At 37.5% G+C, this 24,430-nt stretch overlaps 1 protein-coding gene across 6 annotated transcripts in view; it reads left to right on the forward strand.

The window, feature by feature from the left end:
* Window positions 1-24,430, forward strand: part of ZNF385B (zinc finger protein 385B) — a 366,382-nt gene that overhangs the window by 303,531 nt on the left and 38,421 nt on the right. For all 6 annotated transcript variants that reach the window (XM_006151637.3, XM_006151639.3, XM_006151638.3 and 3 more), the window contains one exon: window positions 18,629-18,791. In XM_006151637.3, coding sequence (XP_006151699.1) covers window positions 18,629-18,791 — 163 coding nt within the window. The remainder of the gene's footprint in view (window positions 1-18,628; window positions 18,792-24,430) is intronic.

A 24,430-nucleotide genomic window follows, 5' to 3' on the forward strand; every position in this document is an offset into this window, starting at 1 on the left:
CTTCTGTCCCTCCCACTTTTAATCTAGTTCTTACTCCTCTTCGAAATCTCACCTTAAACGTCTCTTCTTTGGATGAGTCTTTTTCAGACTCCGTAGTCTAAATTAACCTTGTACCACCACCATTACAATTTTATAACATCCCATGAACTCTGGGATATATGTCAGCTGGTGAAGCTATTTTGATATATGTAATAATTTGTTTAATGTATGTTCTCTGCATACACACACACACACACACATTATTGCTGGTTTCATAAAGACAGAGACTGGTTGTCATCCATTGCTATCTCTCGTGCCTACTATAATATATGCATATTCCTTGAATGAATGAGTAATCCGGAAAGAGATCTTTAACTTAAGACATTGATAACTTATCATTATTGGTTGAGAATGACTGAATTCTCCTTAAGAGTGAAAAACTATATCTACATGAGGTACTACACCTTAAAGATCACATTTCCAAACCCATTTTCACCTCCAGATCATCCTCTCCAGTGAGAAGAAGATCCTCTTTACCAGAATGGCTATCATCTATTCTATTTTTAATCCTTTGCTGGAGAGCTTTTTGGACCTTGGCTTTGGCTCTTCTTCAGGATCCTATAATGTAGCTATCGAGAGCCCAGTATTTTAATCCTGGGGTTGAGTCCATGGTCTTTCATTTCTGACTATGGTATCAGTCAGTTACTTTTCAGAGTCTCTGTAAAGTTAGGTTAATAATATCTGCCTCAGATGGTCTTCGGAGCATTAAATGAGATATTGTATTCAAGTACTTAGCATTGTGTCTGGTACACAACAGATAAAACAATGGTTGCTATTTGTCACTATTTGTCACTATTTTTAGTACTGAATTTGTGGTAACTTTTGTAACCTGACATTATGTTGGCAGCCTTTGCAGTTTCCTCTGCTGCTGTTGTTTCCTCTATGGCTCTGCATTCTTCATCTCTTTGAAGTGATGGGAGAGGTGTTATATTTTTCATTGAAACAGCAGCTGTAAATAGACCCTTTATCTCCCACAAGCATGGCTACCACTGCACTTTCAACATTGTCAATTATTCTGCAAAAGTATGAGAACCTCATGTTATTCTCGAGTTATTTTATGAGGTTGCTTGGAAATTACAGAAAAATATTTTAGCACTTCAAGTGTATTGTATGTCAGTAAGATTATCCTTCCTCCTTGCTAGTTGAAAGTTTTTTTGAATTGTTTTTCCTTTGAAAATTTCACCTCTTTTGGCCTCTGTGTCTTACTACTCTTCTGCTTCTCTAGCTTTTCTGGTGGCCCCTTTTCTGTATCATGTGCTGACTTCTCATCCTTGTCATACTTGTCAAATACAGCTATTTATTGAGTTTTTCTCAAATAGATTTTCTCCCCTCTTAATTTCTTGATTCTCAGGAACCACATCCATTCCCCAAATTTCATCCATTATCTTGTCATGTGGTTCCAGTTGGTTGTCTCCATCCCCGTTACTTTCCTCAACTACCACTTGTGTTTCCAATTGCTCGTAGAACCTTTACACTGTATATCCCACTGGCAGTATAAATAGGAGAATCCCAAAGCTGAATTCTCATTAACCTCTATAAAATTTCCCTAGCCACTATCACTATACATTTTTATCATTCATTTTGCCATTTTCTCTGCCATTTGACACTGAAACTTTGAAAGTCAAATTCTAAATATTTTTTCTTCCTCTACCCTTAAATAATTCAAATAATAAAGACTTTCTCTATTCAACTGTTCCTTCATTCCTGCATGTAGTCAGTGGTTATTGGGGATCTAGAATGTTTCAGGCAGTGTGCTAAGTGCAAGTCTTACAGATACAAATCTTAATAAATATTATTGTCTGGTGGGAAAAGATAGGCAGTAATGAAATGATTGTATACTTCAATAATTTATGTAAAGGCTGTGGCATAATGAGACCCTATCAAAGGTGTCTTTCTCTGTCTCTTGTATACATGCTCTCTGTCATTAAGAATAAAGGAAAGAGGAAAAGAATGGAAAGGAAAAGAAAAGATAAGAAAAGAAAAGAAAAGAAAAGAAAAGAAAAGAAAAGAAAAGAAAAGAAAAGAAAAGAAAAGAAAAGAAAAGAAAAGAAAAGAAAAGAAAAGAAAAGAAAAGAAAAGAAAAGAAAAGAAAAGAAAAGAAAAGAAAAGAAAAGAAAAGAAAAGAAAAGAAAAGAAAAGAAAAGAAAAGAAAAGAAAAGAAAAGAAAAGAGAAAAGAATAGGATAGAAAAGAAAAGAAAAGAAAAAAATGAATGCTGAAAGAGGACTAGGTAGTTTGGGCAGGAAAGCAGAGACTAGTGATACTATAAGTTTGATTGTGAGTTTATATTTAAGGTACTTTAGGATATCCAAACATGACTGACTCCATGACCTGATGATTAAAGTTGCTGAATCCCACATGGCGGACTGTGCAGTTTGAATCCCAGTCCCCAATACTTGATAAAATACTCTAAATGCATATGTGGGTTGTCCAATCTTGAGGGGAGTGATGGACGGGAAGGGATTGCAGCATGACTATTTCCTACAAGAGGTGCTTTCTCCTCTGTCTCTCTCTCTCCTCCCTCTCTTTTTTTCTCTTCTCTCTCTCTGGCAAGTGAGCATGCCCTCTGGCACATAGACACAAAAAAGTGATTAAGAAAAAGATATTGAAGTTGATATTCTGAGTCCAGAATTCAGAAAATATTGTTGTAGAAATAGTAATGGAGGGGCCAGCAGTTGGTGTGGTGATTAAGGTGCTGGACTTGTAGATGGCTTATGGCGGTTTGAGTCCCAGACCCAGCAGCTTGAAAATTATGCTGGGCACATGTGCATGTATGCCCAAAATCTAAAGTGGAGAGTGGAGGAAAAGGGATTGTGCCATGGCCAGTCTCACAAAAGAATTAGGATGATTTCTCACCTTCCCTCTCTCTATCTCTCTCAGGCAAGCACACGTGTTCTACTGCAAATTAAAAAAGAAAGAGAAAGAAAGAAAAAAAAAGAGAAAAAGAAAAGACATCGTAATGGAAGTTGGAGTGTGAGTGAGATTGAATAGGGAAAAGATTGGGGAGTTTGGAGTGAGAAAACAAGAAGGTTTAAAACTGAACCTTAGAATATACTAACATTGTTTTAAATTGCCAGTGCCTGTGGGCTTGGCTTACCAGATAGAGGGGGAAATAAGGCACCCTCCAGTGGAGCTTGATAATGCTTCAATCCTTTTCCTCCATTTCTCCATTCCATCAGAATCGAGCATGCAGGCACACATCCCCAGCATTTTTGTTTGTTTTTCTTTTTGCCCAGTGCATTTTTCAAGCCACAAGACAGGAGCTAGGGCTCAGATCAGAATCAGTCCTGTAGTATCTGCCTCCCTAACCACTAGACTGTGGGGCAAGCCCTATACCAACATTTAATGACTGGGCAAAGGAGGATGAACTTGCAAATGGCTCTGAAATGAAGGTGGGCAAAATCCGCCTAGGAAAAAGGGCCCTGCAAAAATGAACCAAGAATTCAGCATGATCAGCTCTACCTGAATGGTCTGGCGAGATGATGATTGAAAGGTATTCTTGGTTGGGCGACAGGGCATTGGTGTCTTGGTGATGCTTGTTGCTGTGAATTAACCAGATGAAGGCAGAGAAAGGACATGCACAGTTACATCAACCTGTGAAAGGGAGGAGAGCAATATGCTGAAATCCAAGGGTAAATATACGTTAAGGGATGGTTTGAGTTGGAGAGGCTTGACCTTGTTTAAAAACTCATGTTAAGAATATGTTTGAGAAAGAGAAGAGTTGCATGTAAATGTGAAGCAATATAAGGGGTAATAGACACTACAGGAGGTAAAAGGATTTGTGTCTCTGGACAGAGAAACTTGCATCAGTGGGAGGGACAGCTTCCTTTTTATAAAAATTCCAGCCTTTTGTGTAAACAAAATTTTATTTAACTTTTTTCATCATCATCATCATCATCATCATCATCATTATTATTATTACTATAATTTGACCAGAGAGAGATACACAGAGAGTGAGAGGGAAGGTGAAAAAATAAGCCACCAGGTTCGGGACTGTCAGCCCTGGCACCTGCCTTTCTAATCCGTTCTTCCACTCTTACTCTACACATACCCACATTTCTCTCAAGCTGGAGAGATCACTTCTCCTGAAACATAGATTGGTTTTCCTAAACCTCTTGCCTTTGTCACAGTTTTCTCCTTATTGGAAGTATATGTCTGTCTTTAAAATCCTCTCTATTATTGAAGACCCATGTCAAGGCCCTTTCTTTTCTCATCAAAATTTGATCACTATTTCTTAAGCCTGAGGGTGGGGCACACTTTACTGACTGATTTCCAGAAAGAATGGTTTAGAGAACATACTGGGTTGTTGGGAAGTTCATGAGGATTCTTACATAGGAAAACATGGAAACATACATTATGATTTTCGCGATGACCTAATATAATAGATTCATAATCACAAATTAGGGTATAGAGACTAATCAGAGAAATTATAAAAGTATGCTTTAATTAAAGTATTAAAAAAACTTAGTTCTAGTTTTAAAAAAAGAAAAAATTATTTTAAGCATTTAATGACTTTTTTTCATTATTTTAACTTGCCAGAAGGTACATGGTGAGAGACAGAGAGAGAAAGAAAGAGAGAAAAAGGGAAAAAGCTAGAAAGCACTTCCCATGGGGTATGGTCATACCACAATCCCTTGTCTTCTGTTTCCTCCTCCCTTCAGGATTTTTGGCACACATACATACTTGCCTGGTATGTTTTTCAAACCTCTGGGTCCAAGACTCCAGTCATGCAGTTGATCATGTCAGATACAACTCAAGTAACCACCAGGCCATGGGCTTGCCCTTAATGCCTATTTTTGCATCATTGGAATAGCAAGACTTTGCAAACAACATATATAGTCAATTAGGACCTGTTGAAATAAATCATAGCTCATTCATAAACATTCGTTTGGTAAATATGAACAGGAATTTAAAAAATCAAATCTTTAAACTAGAAATATCCCTAAAATGTGGTTAAATAGGAAAAGCAAGGTGTATGACAGCATATGTAATGTGTAGGCATCTGTCTAAAAATAGAAGAAAGGAAAAATGCAGATATTCATATATATTTGCTTGACAGGCATGTAAACTGTCTGTGATAGGATACACACACACACACACACACACACACACACACACAATAACAATTAGTTGTTGTGTTTGAAGTGTAGACTTTTGCTTTGTATACATTTTTATACTTCTGAATTGTATATATTACTAAATTAAAATAAACAAATAAGTACAATTTAAATGTATGAGAAAAAAGTAATATGTAGCTAACTAAACAAAGGAAATTTCATAGAAATCATGAATCATTTAAGTCCAAAGATTTCATACATTCCAAACATTGTAAATATTGGTTAAGTAAATCCCACTTTTGAAGCTCTTTTTGATCCATCAGTGGGATTTGCTTTTGAATCCTTTTCATCTCTTTTCTGGATGATTGTAATAACTTCCTCATCTACTTTGCCTTGTCCTCAACTCCCCATCTATACACACCCAGTTTGTTCTCCTTCTCCGTCAGCAACCAGAGTGATCTCTTAATAAACAGAAGGCAAAGGAGACTTTTCCCTTGATTAAAACACTGCTGGAATTTCCCGTTTATTCAGAATAAAAGTCGAAATCCTTACAACGGTCATTCGTTGTTCCCTGGGTTTAAAATTTTCTTCTCCCAGATATCTATCTACTGGATTAATTCCCTCACTACATTCAAGTCTCTATGAAAATGGCCCCTCAAGGTGGTGGGGGGCTGCAGTAAAATGCCATGTCCTTCCAGGCTGACCCGTAAGGGAAGATTCTTGGTTCTCATTCAGAAATACCCCACCCCAACCCACCCGAGTATGCCAGGCATAAGCATGCCCATAATCCCAGGCTGGCTGAGACCGGGGGTGCATCATGGTATCAAAACCCTTTTGGGGAGTTGTCTTCTCCCTCCCTTTCTGTCTCTGTCTCCCTCATGGATGAAATGAATAAACTGTGAATAAAAAGTTCCATCAGTATAGTTTCTTTGATATCTAAAGTAGCATGCCACACCATCATAATCTACTCCCTTTCCTCATCCTTGTTTTTTATAACACATTACATGCTTACAAATACCAGTCTCTTACATGTGGTTGACCAGATTAATTCAGAAGGAAAATTTCTAGTTTAATCTGGTACTTGACTGTAGAGAAGTGCCTTAGCATGGCTCTAGTTGACTAAATGACTACTAAAGATGTAATTTCATTATTTTCTCTTAGTTATGTTTTGAAAGTATATGGCATTGGGACCAGCAGATGGCGTAATGGTTATCTTAGTGAACTACCACCTAGTCGACTATGGTTTGAGTCCTGGACCCAGTGGCTTAAAAGATGCTGGGCAAGGGACCAGCAGTTAGCATAATGGCTATGTCTCTGAACTCCCATGTAGATGACCGCGGTTTGAGTCCCGGACCCGATGGCTTAAGCTCACACTGGGCACAAGTGTGTGCGTGCCCAAGATCCCAAGAAGAGAACGGAGGAGAAGGGATTACAGCATGGCCATTCCCCTGGGGGGTGATTTCTCGCTTTCTATCTCTCTGTCTTTCTGGCGAGCGCATGACCCCTATAGCAAAAACCTCTCCAAAACAAAACAAAACAAAAAGATGCTGGGCGCATGTGTGTGCATGCTCAAAATCCCGAAAGAGAGTGGAGGAGAAGGGATTGTGGCATGTCCATCCTCTTCCTGGGGGATGACTTCTCACTTTCTGTCTCTGTCTCTGTCTCTCTGGTGAACCCACAGGCCCTATAGCAAAAAATCTCTCTTAAAAAAATGTATGTGGCATTAATTTTCACATTTACATACTTCACTTATTTTGAATTATAAAATATCTACTGATTTTAATAATTTGTTTAGGGCTGTGGAGTATGGGTTTTACAAAGCCTACTTCATAAACAAGTTTTCAATGACTGAAATAAATAAATAATATATTCAACATATATAATATATGACTAAAGCTGTTCTTTGGCCAAACATTGCACTTTCAAAGTTATTTTGCCACTTTCATGTACATTGAAGATGTTATTCATCAAATATAAGGAGACACAATGCAAATTCTAATTTTAGATTGATTTTGTATCATTTATGTAAATTTCTTTGATATGGAAATGGAAGTAAGTGTAATAACTTCTGGACTGATTAAAATTAATGTGTGGAAGGAGGGAGTCTAATTTAAAAGACCATCAGATGGCTTGAATTAGTTAGCTGTAGAATCGCAGCTTTAATGCATCAACTTGAATGATATTGCATTACTTATCACTGAGTCACAATGGCATCCAATGGCAATCTATTTCCCTACTGAAAGGCAGCAGCACTCTCAAACACGTTAGCAGCTGGGAATGTAACTGTGAAATCACTACAAACTCTGAGATACTCTCCTTCATAGTTGAAGGAAGCTGAGAATTATTAACTAAAATTTCCTAGTTTACTATAAAATGTGACATTAGTTTTAGGGAGGTAGATAGTTTCCACTTTTAAATACTTTTGAGTAATCTAAAATAAAGAATCAGGAATGTTAATTATCTAAAAATTCTTAATAGCTCATGTGATATTATTAAAAAATATGATAATATCCATGTTTCAAAGAAATTCTAAGGTTGAGTTTGAAAAGATTGTATTCATCTATGCATAATTCTTTCAGATAATTAGGTATTTTTTTAAATTATAAATGTTATTTCATATTCAAGATTATGTGCATGTGCAAAGAACTCATTTTCCCATGCTGGGTGTAATAATTTAGAGAATATAGTTGACCAAGTACATTTTCTGTGGGGTTTGTAATTTGTTCCCCATTGTATTTTGAGAGGGAAATTAAGGGCATGCTTTGCCATGACTCATTTACTTTTTCTTGCTTCAATTAAACTCTAGTGCACACACTATGAATTTACATATATATTTATCATTAAATTAATTCAAATATTGACTCCCAATCCCGAACACAAAGCAAAGATATCTTTCCAAAATTGTAAAATTGTGACGTAATACAAAAAGGAGCATTAAGCAGTTTCATTTTCTTAGGGTAAGTATCTCAGATACTTCTTGCAAAATTCTTAACTAAATTATGATGTTAAAGACATTATGACACCAAATAAAAACTATGTTTGATCCTTCATTTATGTCTAAAACTTTTGCATACATCTACTTCCTTAAGCTTGACAAGGGGGAGCAGCAGTTGGCGCAGTCATTAAAGTGCTGGACTCCCACATGGCTGATTGTGGTTCAAGTCCTGGACCAGGTGGTTTGCTTTCTCACTTTCTCTCACTCTCACTCTGTCTGTCTCTGATGAGCTCACGTGTCCTACAGCAGATTTTAAAATAATAACAATGAATAAAATTAAGTAAATAATTCTTTAAAAAAAGATTGGCAGGGAAAATCTTTTTCAAAACATAATTTCTATAATTTTCAGTATTCATAAATAGAATTAGGAAGTGAATTTGGATTGGCCCCAGGTCTGGGTAGTTAAGAGAGCTGGATCTCATATGACCCATCACATGGATCAAATTCCAGCCCCAGTAACTTGAAAAAACATGTCAGGAATGTGTGCATGTGTGCCCCAAATCCCAGCAGGATGGAGAAATGGAAAAGGGATTGCAGCATGAACATGGGCCTCAGGGGTTGCTTTCTCTCTCCCCCTCTCTTTGTTTCTCTCTAGCAAACACCCTCTGGCAAAATGGAAAAACTTAAAAAAATTAATTTACTGGGATGAATTTACTTTGATAAATATATGAGAAATCTTCAAAACATCATGAAAATCACATTTTTACAATAAAACTCTACATAGATTTTAGAAATTTGAGCATCAAACTATAACCTCATACTTTAATTCCATTCTTTCATGAACGTTTGAAATCTCCTCCAATACGATACATTTGTCTGTGAAGAGAGATAGTATTTAATTATGACCCAAAAGTAAAAGATAGAACTGGAAGAGAGAGGGGAGAAATGAACAAATGAAAGGTTTGGATTCACATAACAGTTGAAGAAGTCAGGCTCAAGTAATTGTCTCTGTTATGCCCAGCCCTTCTCAACTCTAAACTGGTCACATAGAAGCTTAGGTTTCTGGGAATTATGTAAGATTAATTACCTACCTTTAATTAATTAAAAGTGAAATCTAAAAGTTACTATAAAAATGAGGCAACATTTTGTTTACTTGGAACTCTATAAAAGCATGTTTTTAAAGAAACATAGTTTTTCTTTTAAAAAACTTTTTACAAAAACACTGTTTACTATATTACAGTTGTTTTTTTTTTTGTTTGTTTGTTTGTTTTTTTCTCACTAGAGAGACACAGAGGGAAAATGAGACAGCACTCCTCATGGAGTATGTTCAGGACACAATCCCTTCTCCATTTCTCCCATTGGGATTTTGAGCATGCATGTACCCATACCTGGAGTATTTTTTAAGCTGCCGAGACCAGGACTCGAACCACACAGTCGGCATGTGGGATCCAGCTGCCATAACCACCATGCCACCAGTTAGCCCATAACTGACTTTTTGTTCAAACTGTAGTATCTTTCTAATTATGTAAATTAGAAAGGTCACAGCTGTTTGGTCCTCTTACAGCTTCTCCATGTTTCAGTGTGTAAAGTAATTCCACCAATGAATCGTGCACTAGAACCCCAAGTCCTGAGGCATTTAGCTAATAGGCTGCTTTAGAAAACTAGGTTTAGGACCACTAAAGATTTTTTTTTTTTAAAGATCTTAACATTTAAATAGCTGAATTAATTTGCCTACATGGAACCATATACATAATGTAGACACACACACACACACACACATACACATATATTAAAAAATTGGGTTACTGGAAAAGTCATGACATATTTTTCTGATTTTCTACACAAAACTGCATCATGATTTTGCCAAGGACCCAATATAATGCTCATGCATTTTCAATAGTGGCACTTTAAAGCAGCTATATCCCAAGAACTCTACATCTATCTTATAAAATATTATACAGTCAAAAATAAGCCTAAAGAATTAGCAAAGAGAACATCACCTTCTTTCTAGAGAGTCATCACCTTTCTCTTTAGTAACAAAAACTCTTTGAATTGATGGTCTTTTTAACATGTGTACTATAAAGCTAGTAAACTAGGAATACATAGGCAGGACTCTGGCCTACCACAAATTCAGAGGATACCTTTCATGTGGAGCTACATGTGACTGCTGCTCACTCTGCAGCCTGACCTCTCCTGGCTGGGGCGGATGTTCACGTCTCAGAGCTATGCAATGTGGCGGCCCCAGATGGGACAAACCAACCTGTAATATTTCCCTTAAGTCTCCAGCTAAGTCAGTAAAGGGCTAATTGATTTTGAATTGGCAGAGATCAAAGGCAAGAAGGGAGATGTCTCTTCCTCCATCTCTCTGTATTCATTATGTGCCACTTGGTGGCTCACTGAGTCTGTTGTTCTGTACACAGCATTTTGAGGAAGAAGTGCCTTCTTCATGGTAATAAATTATCTTTGAAGAAAAAATATATATATAACTTAGAGATTAGCAAAGACATTGTGTCTTTTTAAAATTTAAAAACTCATAATGGTTTAATTTTGTCTGGACTTTGTTTTCAACAGATCCAATAGATGAGCATTGAATGAAGTGAATGTCAAAGCCAGTAGTATGTCATTACTGATATTGCAGGTCTTACAATTGCAAATATCAGCAGAAAGACTTACTAGCAATTTCTGGATTCAGTAAGCCTTTCTCTTGGATTTCTCTTATGTTTCCTGTGTTGTAACTTTTTGTCTGAGAGTGGGTGAACTTATCAGTGCAACAAGTATATGCTAAAAGCATTTTAATATTAAAAAAGTTCTGTTAAAGCCAAAACCTAAAGAATTATTTGACTATTACTCTGTAATCTTTAGTTTCCTAACATCTTTAGTTCTAAAATTTTAGATGCTATGCTTTTATCTTAAATAATTATTAAAACTTCACTATAAATAATTTAATTGGTTTAATATAGAAACATGGTTTAGAACAGAGCATAAAATCTGTATTCTAAAAACAGCTTTTTTTTTTTTTTACAAAATACTTAGAAGCAGAATTTTGGGTTTTTAATTATAAAACACTATGATATGTTTTCCATTTTCAGGGGACCCCCATTTTCAAGGCAGCATGATGTGGCCGCCTTTCTGTTGTTCCCTTGCTGTCTCTGTGTCCTAGTGAAGCTGAAAAGTGAATGTGAAGGGGCTCTGTGATGGGGCTCTCTTTTTACAATGGTTCATGGTCCCCTCTACTCAAGAGATCTACATCTCCTCTGACTCCCACAGTCCTTGTTTCTCTGTATCTACCATTGTATTTCATCTTTTAATTTGGATTACATTACTTTTTTTTTAGTTTTTAAATTTCATTTATTTCTTTACAAATAGAATGAGGTAAGAGGGCAATTATCCCCAAGTGGCAAAACCAGGACTTATGAGCCAGTGAGTTATTGGTATTGCATTCCCAGAGAAACCGACTGATTTCTTTAGGACTTTGTAAAGTCTGCACACAGAAATAGTTATGAGAGACAGAAAGAAGTGGCCTATTTGTACGTATTCAGAGGTCTGTTCTTTAATAATTTAAAAAATATTTCAGTGAAATTAGAAATTACAGATTCTGGTCAAATGACACCTTTTTAATTTTTTTATTTTTTCATTTCATTTTCTTTTATACATTCAATCACATTATTATTTGGATTACAAAATGGATATTTCAACAGGTGAACATTTCTCCCTAGTACAGTGGATTACACTATTTGTATGCCTGTCTTTTTTCTAATCACCATTCCTTTTTTTTTTTTTTTTGGAGAGGTTTTCACTATAGGGCACGTGCGCTCGCCAGACAGAGAGAGACAGAGAGACAGAAAGCGAGAAATCACCCCCCTCAGGGGGGGATAGTCACGCCACAATCCCTTCTCCTCCATTCTCCTCTCGGGATCTTGGGCACACATGCACACGTGCCCAGTGTGAGTTTTAGGCCACCTGGTCTGGGACACAATCCACGGTCGACTACGTGGGAGTCCAGCGACATAGCCATTACACTAACTGCTGGTTCCCTAACCACCATTCTTGATAGTGTATGTGCATAAGCTTTCACTATATCTAGCAAATGGAAGGTGCTAAGTAATTCTTTTTTTTTTTTTTTTTTTAATTGCCAGAGTCTGGAAACTCATAAGAGAGAGACAAAGAGACAGAGTGGAAGAGGTAGAAAGCATCCCCAGTGGGGCATGATCATGCTGCAACCCTTTCCCTCTGTCTGTTCATCTTTTCAGGATTTGGGGCACACACGCACATACATGCTGCGTGTTCTTCAAGCTGCTGGGTAGGTATTTGAACCACAGTTGTCCATGTGGGATCCAGCTTCCTTAACTACTAGGCTACGGGCTGCCTGTAATTATTGCTAAGTAATTCTTTGTAGAATACATAAATCAGGTTTCCACCTTATTATCAGGTCTGTTTTATGGATACTTCATTTGACATATGTTTTACTTGACGTTATAATGTATAGGCATTTCTGAAAATTAACTGACCCCGCTATTTCCCCTTAAGATTTCTTAACCCATTGAAATGCATGGTCTCAGAAAGAATCAGGTGCCAGTTGTTTTAATGATGCACTCTTAAATTAAGAAAATGGTATAATTACTTGTTTTTAAAAGCGAAATGATTGGTTCCATTGGTTTATGGGTAGTCACATACTTTGTCCAAGGACATTGCCTTTACCTGCTGCCATTTTGTTCTACTTGGACTGTTTTTTTCTGTACAAGAGAACACAGTTCAGTGTCATGATCCAAGATACTAGCTATCTTTCTGAAGTCCAAATGAGAAATAAGGTAAACATCGGAAATGAGAGCATAGTGAATTTAATTTTTTTCTTCAGGAATAGTGTGTTACTTTTTTTTTTTTTTAATTCAGTTTTACCAGGTCACCATCATCCTGCCTCAGTTTCCTAGCTGAGACTACAGATTCATGACCATTTCTAGATTTTCATTTAGGTAAAGTCTTACTATTGCCCAGGCTAGCCTCAAGCTTGTGATCTACCTGCCTGTCTGCTTCCCCAAGCCCCTGGGATTACAAGTGCTACTGTACCCAGTCATTTGGATGAACCAGGAGTTGAACCTAGGCCTCCCGAGTGGTCCCAGGCTGTGGAACACAGCATTATAGCAATGCACAATACCAGTGCCGGCATATTTTTTTTTTTTTTTTTTTTTTTTTTTTTTTTTAGAGTTTTTTGCTATAGGGCGCGTGCACTCACCAGAAAGACAGAGAGAAAGACAGTGAGAAATCACCCCCCCACCGCCCCAGGGGGAATGGTCACACCACAATCCCTTCTCCATTCTCCTCTCAGGATCTTGGGCATGCACATACACACACCCGGAGTGAGTTTAAGCCATCAGGTCCAGGACTCGAACTGTGGTCAACTACGTGGGAGTCCAGCGACATAGCCATTACGCTAACTGCTCGTCCCATATATTTTCATTTCTAAAGTAATGCATTCTTACAGCCAGTATGTGGTGTGGTTGGTTAAGGCACTGGACTCAGGATTTGTCCCCCACATGGTTGAGCATGGTTAAAATCTCAGCATCAAATTAAAAAAATAATAATAATAACAATAAATAAAATTAAATATTCTTAAACAAATAAAGTAATACATTCACATTCTTACTTTTTGCTTGTTTGTTTGGACCAATGTAGAAGATTTGGGAAAGTGAAGGGCTTTAGCAACAAAAATGCTTAAAGGAAGAAAAACAAGATCCAAGTTTTCATTTCTTATCAAAGTTATGTCTCTACCAGTGGGTGGCTTCCTACTAGAGTGGCCTTTCAGAGAAGAACCTAGATACTGATGAATTCTTATCTGGAGGTCAATATGATGTTCTGGGCATTGCATTCTAATTCTGGCAATCCTTGTCAAGAGGTATCTTTGGTCACTGCTAGTTGGGGCCACAGGAGTACTTTAGGAGGGGAGGCAGAAAGCAAGTCATTAGTGCTGGACAAACTTGTCTGCTCATTAGTCACTGGGATGTAAAGAGCCAGGAGCCTGGCCGGCCAAGGCTCTGAGAAGTGCTAGGAAAGCCATTGTTGATGGGTTTAATTGTATTGCCTAATTCACGGGTTTTCTGGCTCTTTTTCTTGCTGCCTTCACTCCTCAATTAAAGAGATTCCTAGATAATGAAGTCAGGTTAATCTTGTTTCTATTTAACAGTGTCTCAGTTTCACTTGAAGTTTTGCCCAGGATTTAGAAGCTGTTAACACTACCTCAGATACAGGCCTGAGGAGAGCAAAGTGCCACTACCAAGAATACCACAGGGGAATTGAAAAGCTGCCAAATGTAACTGAGTGGCACTTGTCACTCTGTCTTTATTCCACAGCCTTCCTTTCCCTTTTCCCAAACAACAGTCTATGGCAGCTAAGAAGGCTTGTCCATGCCCCAGAACTCCAAGGCAAAGTGGATCATGGCTGTGGAGAGTTCTTCCCATCCTGGCATCCAGTGAAGTGTCACATAGCTGGATCTCAAGCCCAAGTGCTAATTGATGCTGTTAACTTTCTGCAGCGCTGCCAGGAAATAGTAATGAGGAAATGACACCCGCTTATCTTGTACTGGGAGGTTTTATTTAAAGAAACATATGTTTCTTTAGCCAAAGGGCACTTAAGTTAACACTGCACAATTTGGTGTACTTGAAAAGATGAGTTTTTAGGAGATTTCCTCATATCTTGTAGAGATAGGTATATATCTAACAAGTGGGACTTTCTTAGCAACTCACCAGAAGGATAAGAACTAATAAATAAGTAGATATTTCCTAATCACAGGAACACTGCAGCATTAAGATGTAATCCAAAGGATTACACAGTCCTATGGTGTAGTGATTAAGGGAACTGGATCCCACATAGCTGACTGACTGGTTTGAACCTCACCCTGGTGGCTTGAAAAACATGTCAGGCACATGTAATCACATGCCCCAAATCCAGACAAGATGAAGAAATGGAGGAGAAAAGATTGCTACACGACTATGCCGCACTGGGGGCTGCTTCCCTCCACCTCCCTGTCTGTCTCTGGGAAGTGCAGAACCCTGCGGCTTGTAAATAAATACAGCAACATAAAAGATATAATCCTTCACTACTGAGTCATTAAAAGCAGTGTGCTTTCTTTATGCATGTTTTCATTAACAGTACAAATTATAAAATAATTTAGGTCCTAAAATTACGAAGTTCACTCAGTGTGGGTATATGGATATATAATGAGTAGGTACATAATCAAACGGGAGTACACAGGAAGCAGTCATAGCTGCTAAGTGACTTCTACACTTACTGGTGTGGGGACCCAGCAGTTAGCATAATGGCTATGTTGTTGGACTCCCATATAGTCAACCGCAGTTCACGTCCCAGACCCGGTGGCTTAAAACTCACGCCGGGCGCGTGTGCATGCATGTACTTGAAAAGATCCCGAGAGGAGAAGGGATTGCGGCGTGACCATCCCCCCTGGGGGGTGATTTCTCGCTTTCTGTCTCTCTGTCTCTGTCCTTCTGGAGAGCGCATGCGCTATATAGCAAAAACCTCTTTAAAAAAAAGATACACCTACCGGTGTGATATTTCAGAAGTTTTTTTACCCTTTTTATGCTCACTTCTCATTTGTAAAGTACTAGTTAATAGTGATACCTACCCCTTAGACTGTTACAAAGATTAAGTGAGCTAATGTATGTGATGCATTTAGCACTGTGCCTGGAACAGTGCCTAGTAATATTAATTATTGCTATTACTGTTTCTTTGCATTATTGATTTTCAAATTTTTATTTGCCTGTCTTTTTAATTTATAACCACATAGATGTTTTTAGCTATATTGAATTATTCTTGATTGATAATTATGGATTTAATATGAGCACTTTTTTCTTTTGAATTATTTTTTTCAACTTCACAAAGAAAAATATGAGAAATCTTTAAACAACCAAGTAAAAGCAACGATAAGTCAATGACAGTTGGAAAAGATATTTAGGAAGTTACTGACTGTGCAGTAGGTACAGAGCTATTGAGTTTGCATGACTGCGGTTATTACTAGGGAAATCACTGATAGAGCTCTAGTTGTAATACAGAATTACAAGCTACCCCTAGCTTACACTGGGGCCAAAGTAATATATTATTTTCCTAACTGCCTCCCACACCACAAGAAATACCACAGTAAAATTGAAGAACCCTGAAAAACAGAATGTGTCGTGAATCTGTCATCAAGCTCCCACTCTCACAGGGCAGCAAATACATGAGGATAATGTTTTAAGTCTTCATGTCCCTTGACACTTGTGGTTGCATCAGACATAATACTGAACATGAACAACATCATCAGAATCATTTATGAACTCAGAGTAAAGTGGATTTACCCCCACCAAGATCCAGAAGTACTGCTGGCATCGATGTAGCATTCACCATAGCCACTTCTGTTGAAGTGTGTGTAGATGGATGTCCGAAGGTAACAAAGCCACGTATACCTGGTGATCTGGAGTAGAACAAGCTGGGAAGTCAGCAAAAATGTTCCAAAAACACATGAAAATTAGCCTTAGAGGGCTGTATCTAATGGTGGTATGTTGGAAGACTATTTTTTATGTATTAGTTAACAGTGAAATGATTCCACTTAAGCAAAGGGCAGCAACAGAACTAATATAACCAAGGGTTCAAGAAGTCAGTGATAATATGATGTTAGGACATTTTTATTTTATTCATATTCCCTACTCATGAAACAAAAGAACCTTATATTTTACCTGCTGACTTCTTGTAGGCCTCATGTCTTTTTTTGATCAACAAACATGTAATAAAGAAGTTGTTGCAGAAATCCTCCCCATTTGAAACTTGTATCATCATGCATTTTCTTGAGAATCTCATGTCTTTACATAGCAGCACATTAATTTCTTGGCCTTTCTTGTGTTGAAGACATGCTACCAAGAAGCCTGTGTGAGCTCCTCTCCAGCCGTACCCCTTACTGTACTGGCACTTGAGCCTCAGTCCTTTGTTTAGGCCTAAATCCTATCAGAAATGTACCTGTCTCTACCAATTCATAGGTATCCCTTTCTTTAAATCTCAAATCAATAGTTACCAATTTTAATGGGAAGTCTCTATTAATACCACTGTTCTCTCTCTCATAACATGCATGTTTCACTGTTCCAGCTCACTCTTGCATCTGTATGGCTCTGCATTACACATGTTATCTCCATATATTTGTGACCTCATTGGCCCCTAAGGATAGAGAGACAATTCTGTCCACTGGCATTTCTATCTACTACCTACCTACACACACACACACACACACACACACACACACACACGCATACATTACTGGTGTCCTGCTTGCTGAGGAAAACAGATGGAGAAATTTATGAAATCATTATCAAACATATACAGTTACCTAAAGAAAAATAATCTAAAAAAAAGGGTAGAGGGGCATCACTACTTTCAAGATCCTCTGAATACTCATTATGTTTTATTTGAGATTTATTACCCACTTCAACTTTATACCTAAGCTAATAAACTATCTAATACAGTTTTTTTTTTCAATTGCATGGTTTTATCTTTGAGGGTCTTCAAAATCAAACTCAAATGAATAGTCTTACAATCTTTTGTTAATGTGTACATTAGTGCTAGACACCAAAAACATATAAAAGCAAAACTAAACAAAGCAAACAAACAAACAAAAAACTTATTAAGTAAAGGGGAATTTTCCAAATACTAGCAATTGAATGAGTGTTTTCTAGGTATGTAGAATTTGTTTTTGTTATTTGAAGATTATTAATAGCTACTTTTCTTGCTCTTTTTTCTTCCATTTGGTCTTGAAGTTACAGTTCTACATATACTTTCTTTATAGACAAATTTAACACTAACTGCTTTGACTTCAGAATCACATCTCAGATCAGAAACAAGGATTGATTCTTCCTCTTTTATGCTGAAACATCAAACAATTCATGGGAAAATTGAATTAACATACAGGTTCATTTTAGTGTAAAAAATTTTAAATCCATGCATAGTTATTTTTTCATAATGTGCATTTTCTATGAACTTAAAAAAAAACTATTATTATCTGTTCTTAGGCCTGGAATTATTAAAATGATGCATGAAACACATGTAGATTTCTCCAAAATGTAGTATAATTTCCACTCAATATTATCTATTAACATGCTGTTCTGTTGCACCAGCCGATCTCAGAGCAGAGTCCAGAAGTAGACACATGCACACCAGCTTTTAGCTTAAGGGATGTTGATATTAAAGGTCAAGCTGTGTGCATGGGATATGTACTTGAAGCCTATGCTTCCAGTCAAATGTTTGAAAAGTAACCCCAAGGGCAGTGGTGGGAGGACACTGATGACAAAACTCACCTTCATTACAATTTTGACCTAACCCTGTTGTCCCCTCATGTAATGTGTGGTTTTTTTAAAGATACAAGATCTCTCTGTATTATGGAAGGTTTCAATATGCTGAAACCTCTTAGATACTGGTCAGCCATTTCATTAAATGCCCAAAATGGAGTCAAGTGCTGAGTGGTAAATGTCTGTGGTGCCTATGATCGAATGTATCTTTTTCCTGCATGATCATCCATTGTGGTGTGTGTAAGTAGCAAGAAAATGAGCCTGATTTGTTCTCCTTTGTAGAGCCAGGCCGAGGCCCACTACAAAGGAAGTAAACATGCCAAGAAGGTCAAAGCACTAGAGGCAACGAAAAATAAACCCAAAATGGTTTCTTCCAAGGACAGCGCAAAGGCTAATCCCAGCTGCTCCATCACTCCAATCACAGGCAACAGCTCTGACAAATCAGGTCAATGACACTTTTTGTTCTTTACATTCTTCGTGTCCCTTTTGTTCCCCTGCCTCAATCCTATTTTCCTCCCCTCACTTGTTGCATGTCACTCTCCATGACTTGTTTTTGTAATATTAATATGTTTCCTTCACAGGAAAGATTAAGTGTTTGCACAGAACCTAAGCATGTGCCATGTTACCATTCCATGTTTTTAAATATATTCATTCAAGCATGTATCTGTGCGTGTATAAGAATATATGTATATAAGTATATATGCATGAAATTAAGCAGAGGCTAATTGGTCATTCTGTATTTAAAGAGAAATCAAAAAATGGATCCGAACTACAGAGTTAATGATTGTTTTTTCTATTTCTGTTCGGTTTTTACTATTGACTTTTTCAGGGAAGGAATTCTCAAACTTGTTTACTAGTAGACATTTTTATATTTTCTCATTCCAAGAAGGGGGTGTTGAGAGGCAAACGGGTAAAGATTTCTGAGGGGCTGGCATTATGAAAGGAATCTGAAAATGTGCTTATAATAAAAGGTTTTGATTTTCGAAGACCTTCATAGAATTTCTCTCAGAGTTATAAATGAAGTCAAAGATTCTAAGGGAATTATGCACAAAGTTATGCAAGATTCACAGAGAAGAACATCTTTATATAATTGGAAACAGGCTAGGGGTGGAAGTGACCCTTTAAAAGTCTATATTTCAGAGTACTAGTGAATAAGCAGTATTTCTGAGTAAGCTCATTCAGTAGAAAGAGAAAAAAGATCATTTTTTTTTCAGCATCGATGCCATGAAATTGGATATTTAATAGGTTTTTATATACTCTCTCATCTGACCATCGGGACCCATGTTGGATATTTGTTTCATTGGCTGATTGAGAAATAGTGTCTGATAGAGGCTAAGAGCATATGTCCCTTTCTCTTATGTTTGTGTCTTCAGGGACCTCTCTATTATGGGACATAGTCATGCACACTTCTCATTCTCTTCTGCTCTTCAAATTGTTGTAGAATTTGAGGAAGGGGTTTAACAATATTTGCAAAGGCTGCCCAGAGGCTTTGGAGGAAAGCAAATCCACTACTATAAGAAGAAGGTTCCCAAAAGCCTATTGAGCTCAAAAGGCCATTGCTGATTAGGTCCCATTGCTGACTCCAAAGGCTCTGAAGCCTGGAGGAGATGAGCTAAGTCAACCTGGTAATAAAGACTTGTTTCTCTTTCTGTGGCAAAATCTCTAAACCATGTTTCCCCGACAACCATATAATAAATACTGGATTGTTGACACTGTTTCCCTTCTAAAGAGCAATGTCTTTTTACATATATTTCTAATTAACCTTAACCCAAATCAGTCAGGTAGAGGGATCAACTATCCTCTCCATTTTACAGCATTGCGGACCGTGATGAAGTGTGCATCATGGCAGTAAAGCTGGAGGCTACCCGCTGTCCTGACCTCCTGCCTGGTTTCATTTTCTATAGGATATCATTGTCTCTATGAAACAATACTCTGCCAAAGGTTTTATTACCCGAACTGTGCTCATTACCTCCAGTAGAACTTATAAGTAAAATGATAAAACAATGGAGATTAGTATCACTCCATTCTTCCCACCTGTTCTGTGACTTGAGCTAATAGCACAGTGATAGGAGTGGTAAGTATTTCAACATTGCTACTGAGTGTGTTCCTTGCTCCAGTTAAGTCATATTATTTTGGAATTGGATTTGCTCTAGAGTTAGAAATAAAAGTAACAAGCAGGAAACTATGCCAAAAATAGAAATAGAGAAAGATCAATGTGAAAAGAATCAATAAAAGAACAGAAAATAATTAAAGGGAGAAGCAAAGGTGTGGAAGAAAATCAAATACCGCCCCCTCCCCCCAGTCAAAGATTAGGGGATAGAACCAAGGAAAGAGCAATATGGAAATAGAGAATCTGAATAAAGAGAATTTAAGTTACAATCACAATGTTTCTTATACCTATGGGGTGCTTAGTGAGTACATGTTGAAATAAAATTTAATGTTCCATGGCTTTCATCCCTACATGCAGGAGCTGGCAGATGCTCAGTAGAACAAAAAACATCCCAGGCAGCTAGGCTCGCCTAGTGATCAGTTGAAGACGTCAGGGTCAGCCATAGCAGAGATGTAAACAAGGAAGGAGGACTAAGATCCAGGAAACCTTGGAGGATGAGGGTGGAGAGGAAAACCAATCTCAACCACAACTTCTCTTCATCAGTAAATATATGGTATTTTATAACCCTTTTTTAAAAGAGAGATTTTTGCTATAGAGTATGTGCATTTGCCAAAGAGACAGAGAGAGAAAGAGAGACAGAAAGTGAGAAATACACCCCCCCCAAATAGATACCAAAGAGAATGGCCATTCCTCAATTCCTTCTCATCCATCTTCTCCCAGGATTTTGAACACATGTGCACATGTGCCTGGTATGAGTTTTAAGTCACCGAGTCCAGGACTTGAACCACAGTCAACTACATGGGAGGCAAGCTACGTAACCATTACGCCATCTGCTGGTCCTGGAGTTACTCTCTGCTTCCTCTGCCAATTCCCTAGCCGATTCCCATAGCACCTGTGATCTAACCTTGTTGACTTCACTCAGCATGTGTCTGTCTACATTTGGACTGGAAGCAATGGAAACCACTTATATGGGATGCCTGGTTTTCCATGTTTTCTTACATACGTGGTATAAATTAGCTGATAATTTAAAGATTGGAGCATTAAATTACTTCTCCATGTTTTGTGTAAGTACTCATACTAATGAAATATTCACTCTGTTAATATTCACAAAAGCAACAGCAACACCATTGCAAGAAGGCACTATTTAAAAATAAAATGAGTTACATTTGTTAAATAGATATATATTCTTTTGTCACCTTCACCCGAACATCAGCTTCTAAGCAAGAATTCTCACATGTATTGATAGACTTTTCAAGTTGGTCAATTAAAGCATTTCTCGGATGGGAAATCTAGTTTAAAAAATATAATAATATAATGTTAACCACCTATTTCTCAATCTTGAAAAGCTCTTACAGCTTTTTTAGTTATAGATTTTCCTGTTGCTGTTGGTAACTGACTTTTATTTCATTTAAAAACCTGTTTTAGAAAAACAGAGGCACGAAAACCACTTCTTTGTAAGTAGTCTAGGTGGACCATAGCGAGAAAGGGAGTGGAAAGAGGAATGATGAGAGTGACACTTAACTGACTAAATGTTTTATTTCAGACAATATTGTCTCTACGGAGTCAGTAAAACTTAGAGTAACAGTCAGTAAAATGCATGATTGATTGGCAAATTTTGTGAGAATGAAATTCCCTAGCATTGGTCTTTCTTCTGAATGAAGAGCTCCTGTCAGTGGACTTGCATGGAATCTATGTGATTCATAGATATTTGAGTGAAAAGTAAAAATGTTCCTCACTCTACGTCTCTGCTGCCAGGTTTCCAATATCCAGGCATTCATAGCATCTATAGGTTGACTAATTCAATTACTATTCTCGTGTTTTAACCTCAATAGCTCAGGAACAGAGTGTTGTTCAATGAGAGCAAATTTTGAAAAGGAAATAACCAGGCACTGAGGCAGGGAGCTTCTGGGAGAGCAGCGACCTGGGATTCACTGAACACCTGTCAAAGCAAGGTATGGTTTCAGAGAATCCTACAAGGACCCTGCATAGGACTCACAGGTGGCCACTCACTGTTCCTTAAGAGTACAAATTATTTATTTGAAGAATTGAGATGGAAATCTTTTCAGTGCTGGGGAGAGAAGCCCTCTCACCTGCCATTTTGGCACGAGACTCTACCGTGTCTCTTTTTTAGGTTTCATTTAAAGATATAATTTGGCTCATGCTCTATCTGAATCTGTGCAATGCAAAGAGATTTGTTACGATAGAGCTATCATATGTAATAGTTTAGGGTACTGTGGAAAGATTTCTTTCTCTTTTGTCCCCTCTTAGAACAGTAAACGAAATGAATTTAAATTGCGATAGCAAATACTTCATTTATTATTAGAAAGTCTATCTACGTGATTTTAAAAGATTAAATACATTGTATTAAAGGCAATTAAGTAGGAACAGCTGTCCCAATCACTTTTAGAGGTTGGGGTAGAAATGAATGTAACATCCAAAGAAGTGACTTTTGGATTGCCTAGGATCTGTCGTCTCAACTTTTAATGATGCATCAGTGGGAGTTTGAAACATAGTGGGAGGTAGGAGAAATGTGCTTTGGGAGAATTGGGGTCAAAACACAGCAAGCATTAGGCAGCTTCAGGAAGACGGTTAGAACATATTGGCCAAACACTCTTCTCAAATTTCTCCCTGGAGTTCAAGTGTCATAATGCCATATGACAGTGTACTTCCCTGAAATAATGTGCCCTATACATCAAACTGAAGGCTCTTTTGTGACAACATTTAACAACTTATAACAGGTTCAAAAAATACAGAGCCTTCAAAACATCTTATTTCTTGAAAAATAATAAAATATTGTGATAGTCAACCTAATGGTCCATATGTCTAGGCTTGAGCACTTGATTTGAAAAAAAATTAATTAGATATCAAGACGGGGAAAATACATTTCCAGTTTAAAATACATAAAGCTATTCAGAACTAAACATCCTTTAATCAGTTGCTGTCTAAACAGATGCAGGCATAAGGAATGATTCGAAATGCCATAGATATATTTATAAATGCAATTAAGATGATGGAGCCAGCATGTTCTGTCTGAAATATAACAATAGGAATAGAACAAAAGGAACCATAAATCTGTTCAGTTCACAAGATCCAGTCACATGTGCTTTCATATGATCCTCGAAACAACCCTGCACTAGGTAGGGCTGAAAGTAGTATCCATCCTTTATTTATTCATGCAATAAATGTGATATCCACTTATTCACTAAACACTTATTATCTATACTAAATTGTATACTATATCTGGGTATTTCTTCAGACATTGAGCTACAACCGTAAACCTAAAGGCATTTTCTTGCTCTCAAAGAACTTCCAATGTAATAGTGTTTTTTCACCATGTGGGCTACTAGAGACATAAAGATATATGGTCATCAAAGCTGCTCTGAAAATGATAACAGTGAAGAACTTGGGTCTTGGGATGGTTAAGCAGCTTCTGTGAGTTTCTATAATTCAGATGCCATATTGGAGTCAAAATGCAAACTCAAGGCTTTTTTTTTTTCTGTGTATATTTCATTATTATCATGATTTCTAAACTTCTCTGACTTGGAAGAATAAGTGCAAGTATCGCAATCGCAATGAGCAAAGTCAGAAATCACTGAACTGCTTTTTCTCTTTTTCTTTTTTTCCCAAAGGGTGTGTGCATTCACCCAAGAGAGACAGAGAGAAGGAAAGTGAGAAACCACCCCTCAGGGGGCATGGCCACACTACTAACCTGTCTCCTTCATTCTCCTTTCAGGATTTTGGGCATGCACACACACCCGCCTGGGGTGATTTCCTTTTTTCCTTTTGAGATTTTTAAAATTAATTTTTAAACTTATTATTCATATATGAAATCGCTATACATCATCTAGATTGTGAAGAGACTTTACCCACCATGATATACACCTCAGACCTTGGCATGATTTTTCAAGTCACAGGTCTGGGACTCGAACTGTTGTCAGTCATGTGGGAATCCAGTGCTTTAACCACCATGCCAC

This window comes from Tupaia chinensis, unplaced genomic scaffold (genome assembly GCF_000334495.1).
Source record: "Tupaia chinensis unplaced genomic scaffold, TupChi_1.0 Scaffold000322_1, whole genome shotgun sequence".
NCBI classification, from domain to species: Eukaryota; Metazoa; Chordata; class Mammalia; order Scandentia; family Tupaiidae; genus Tupaia; species Tupaia belangeri.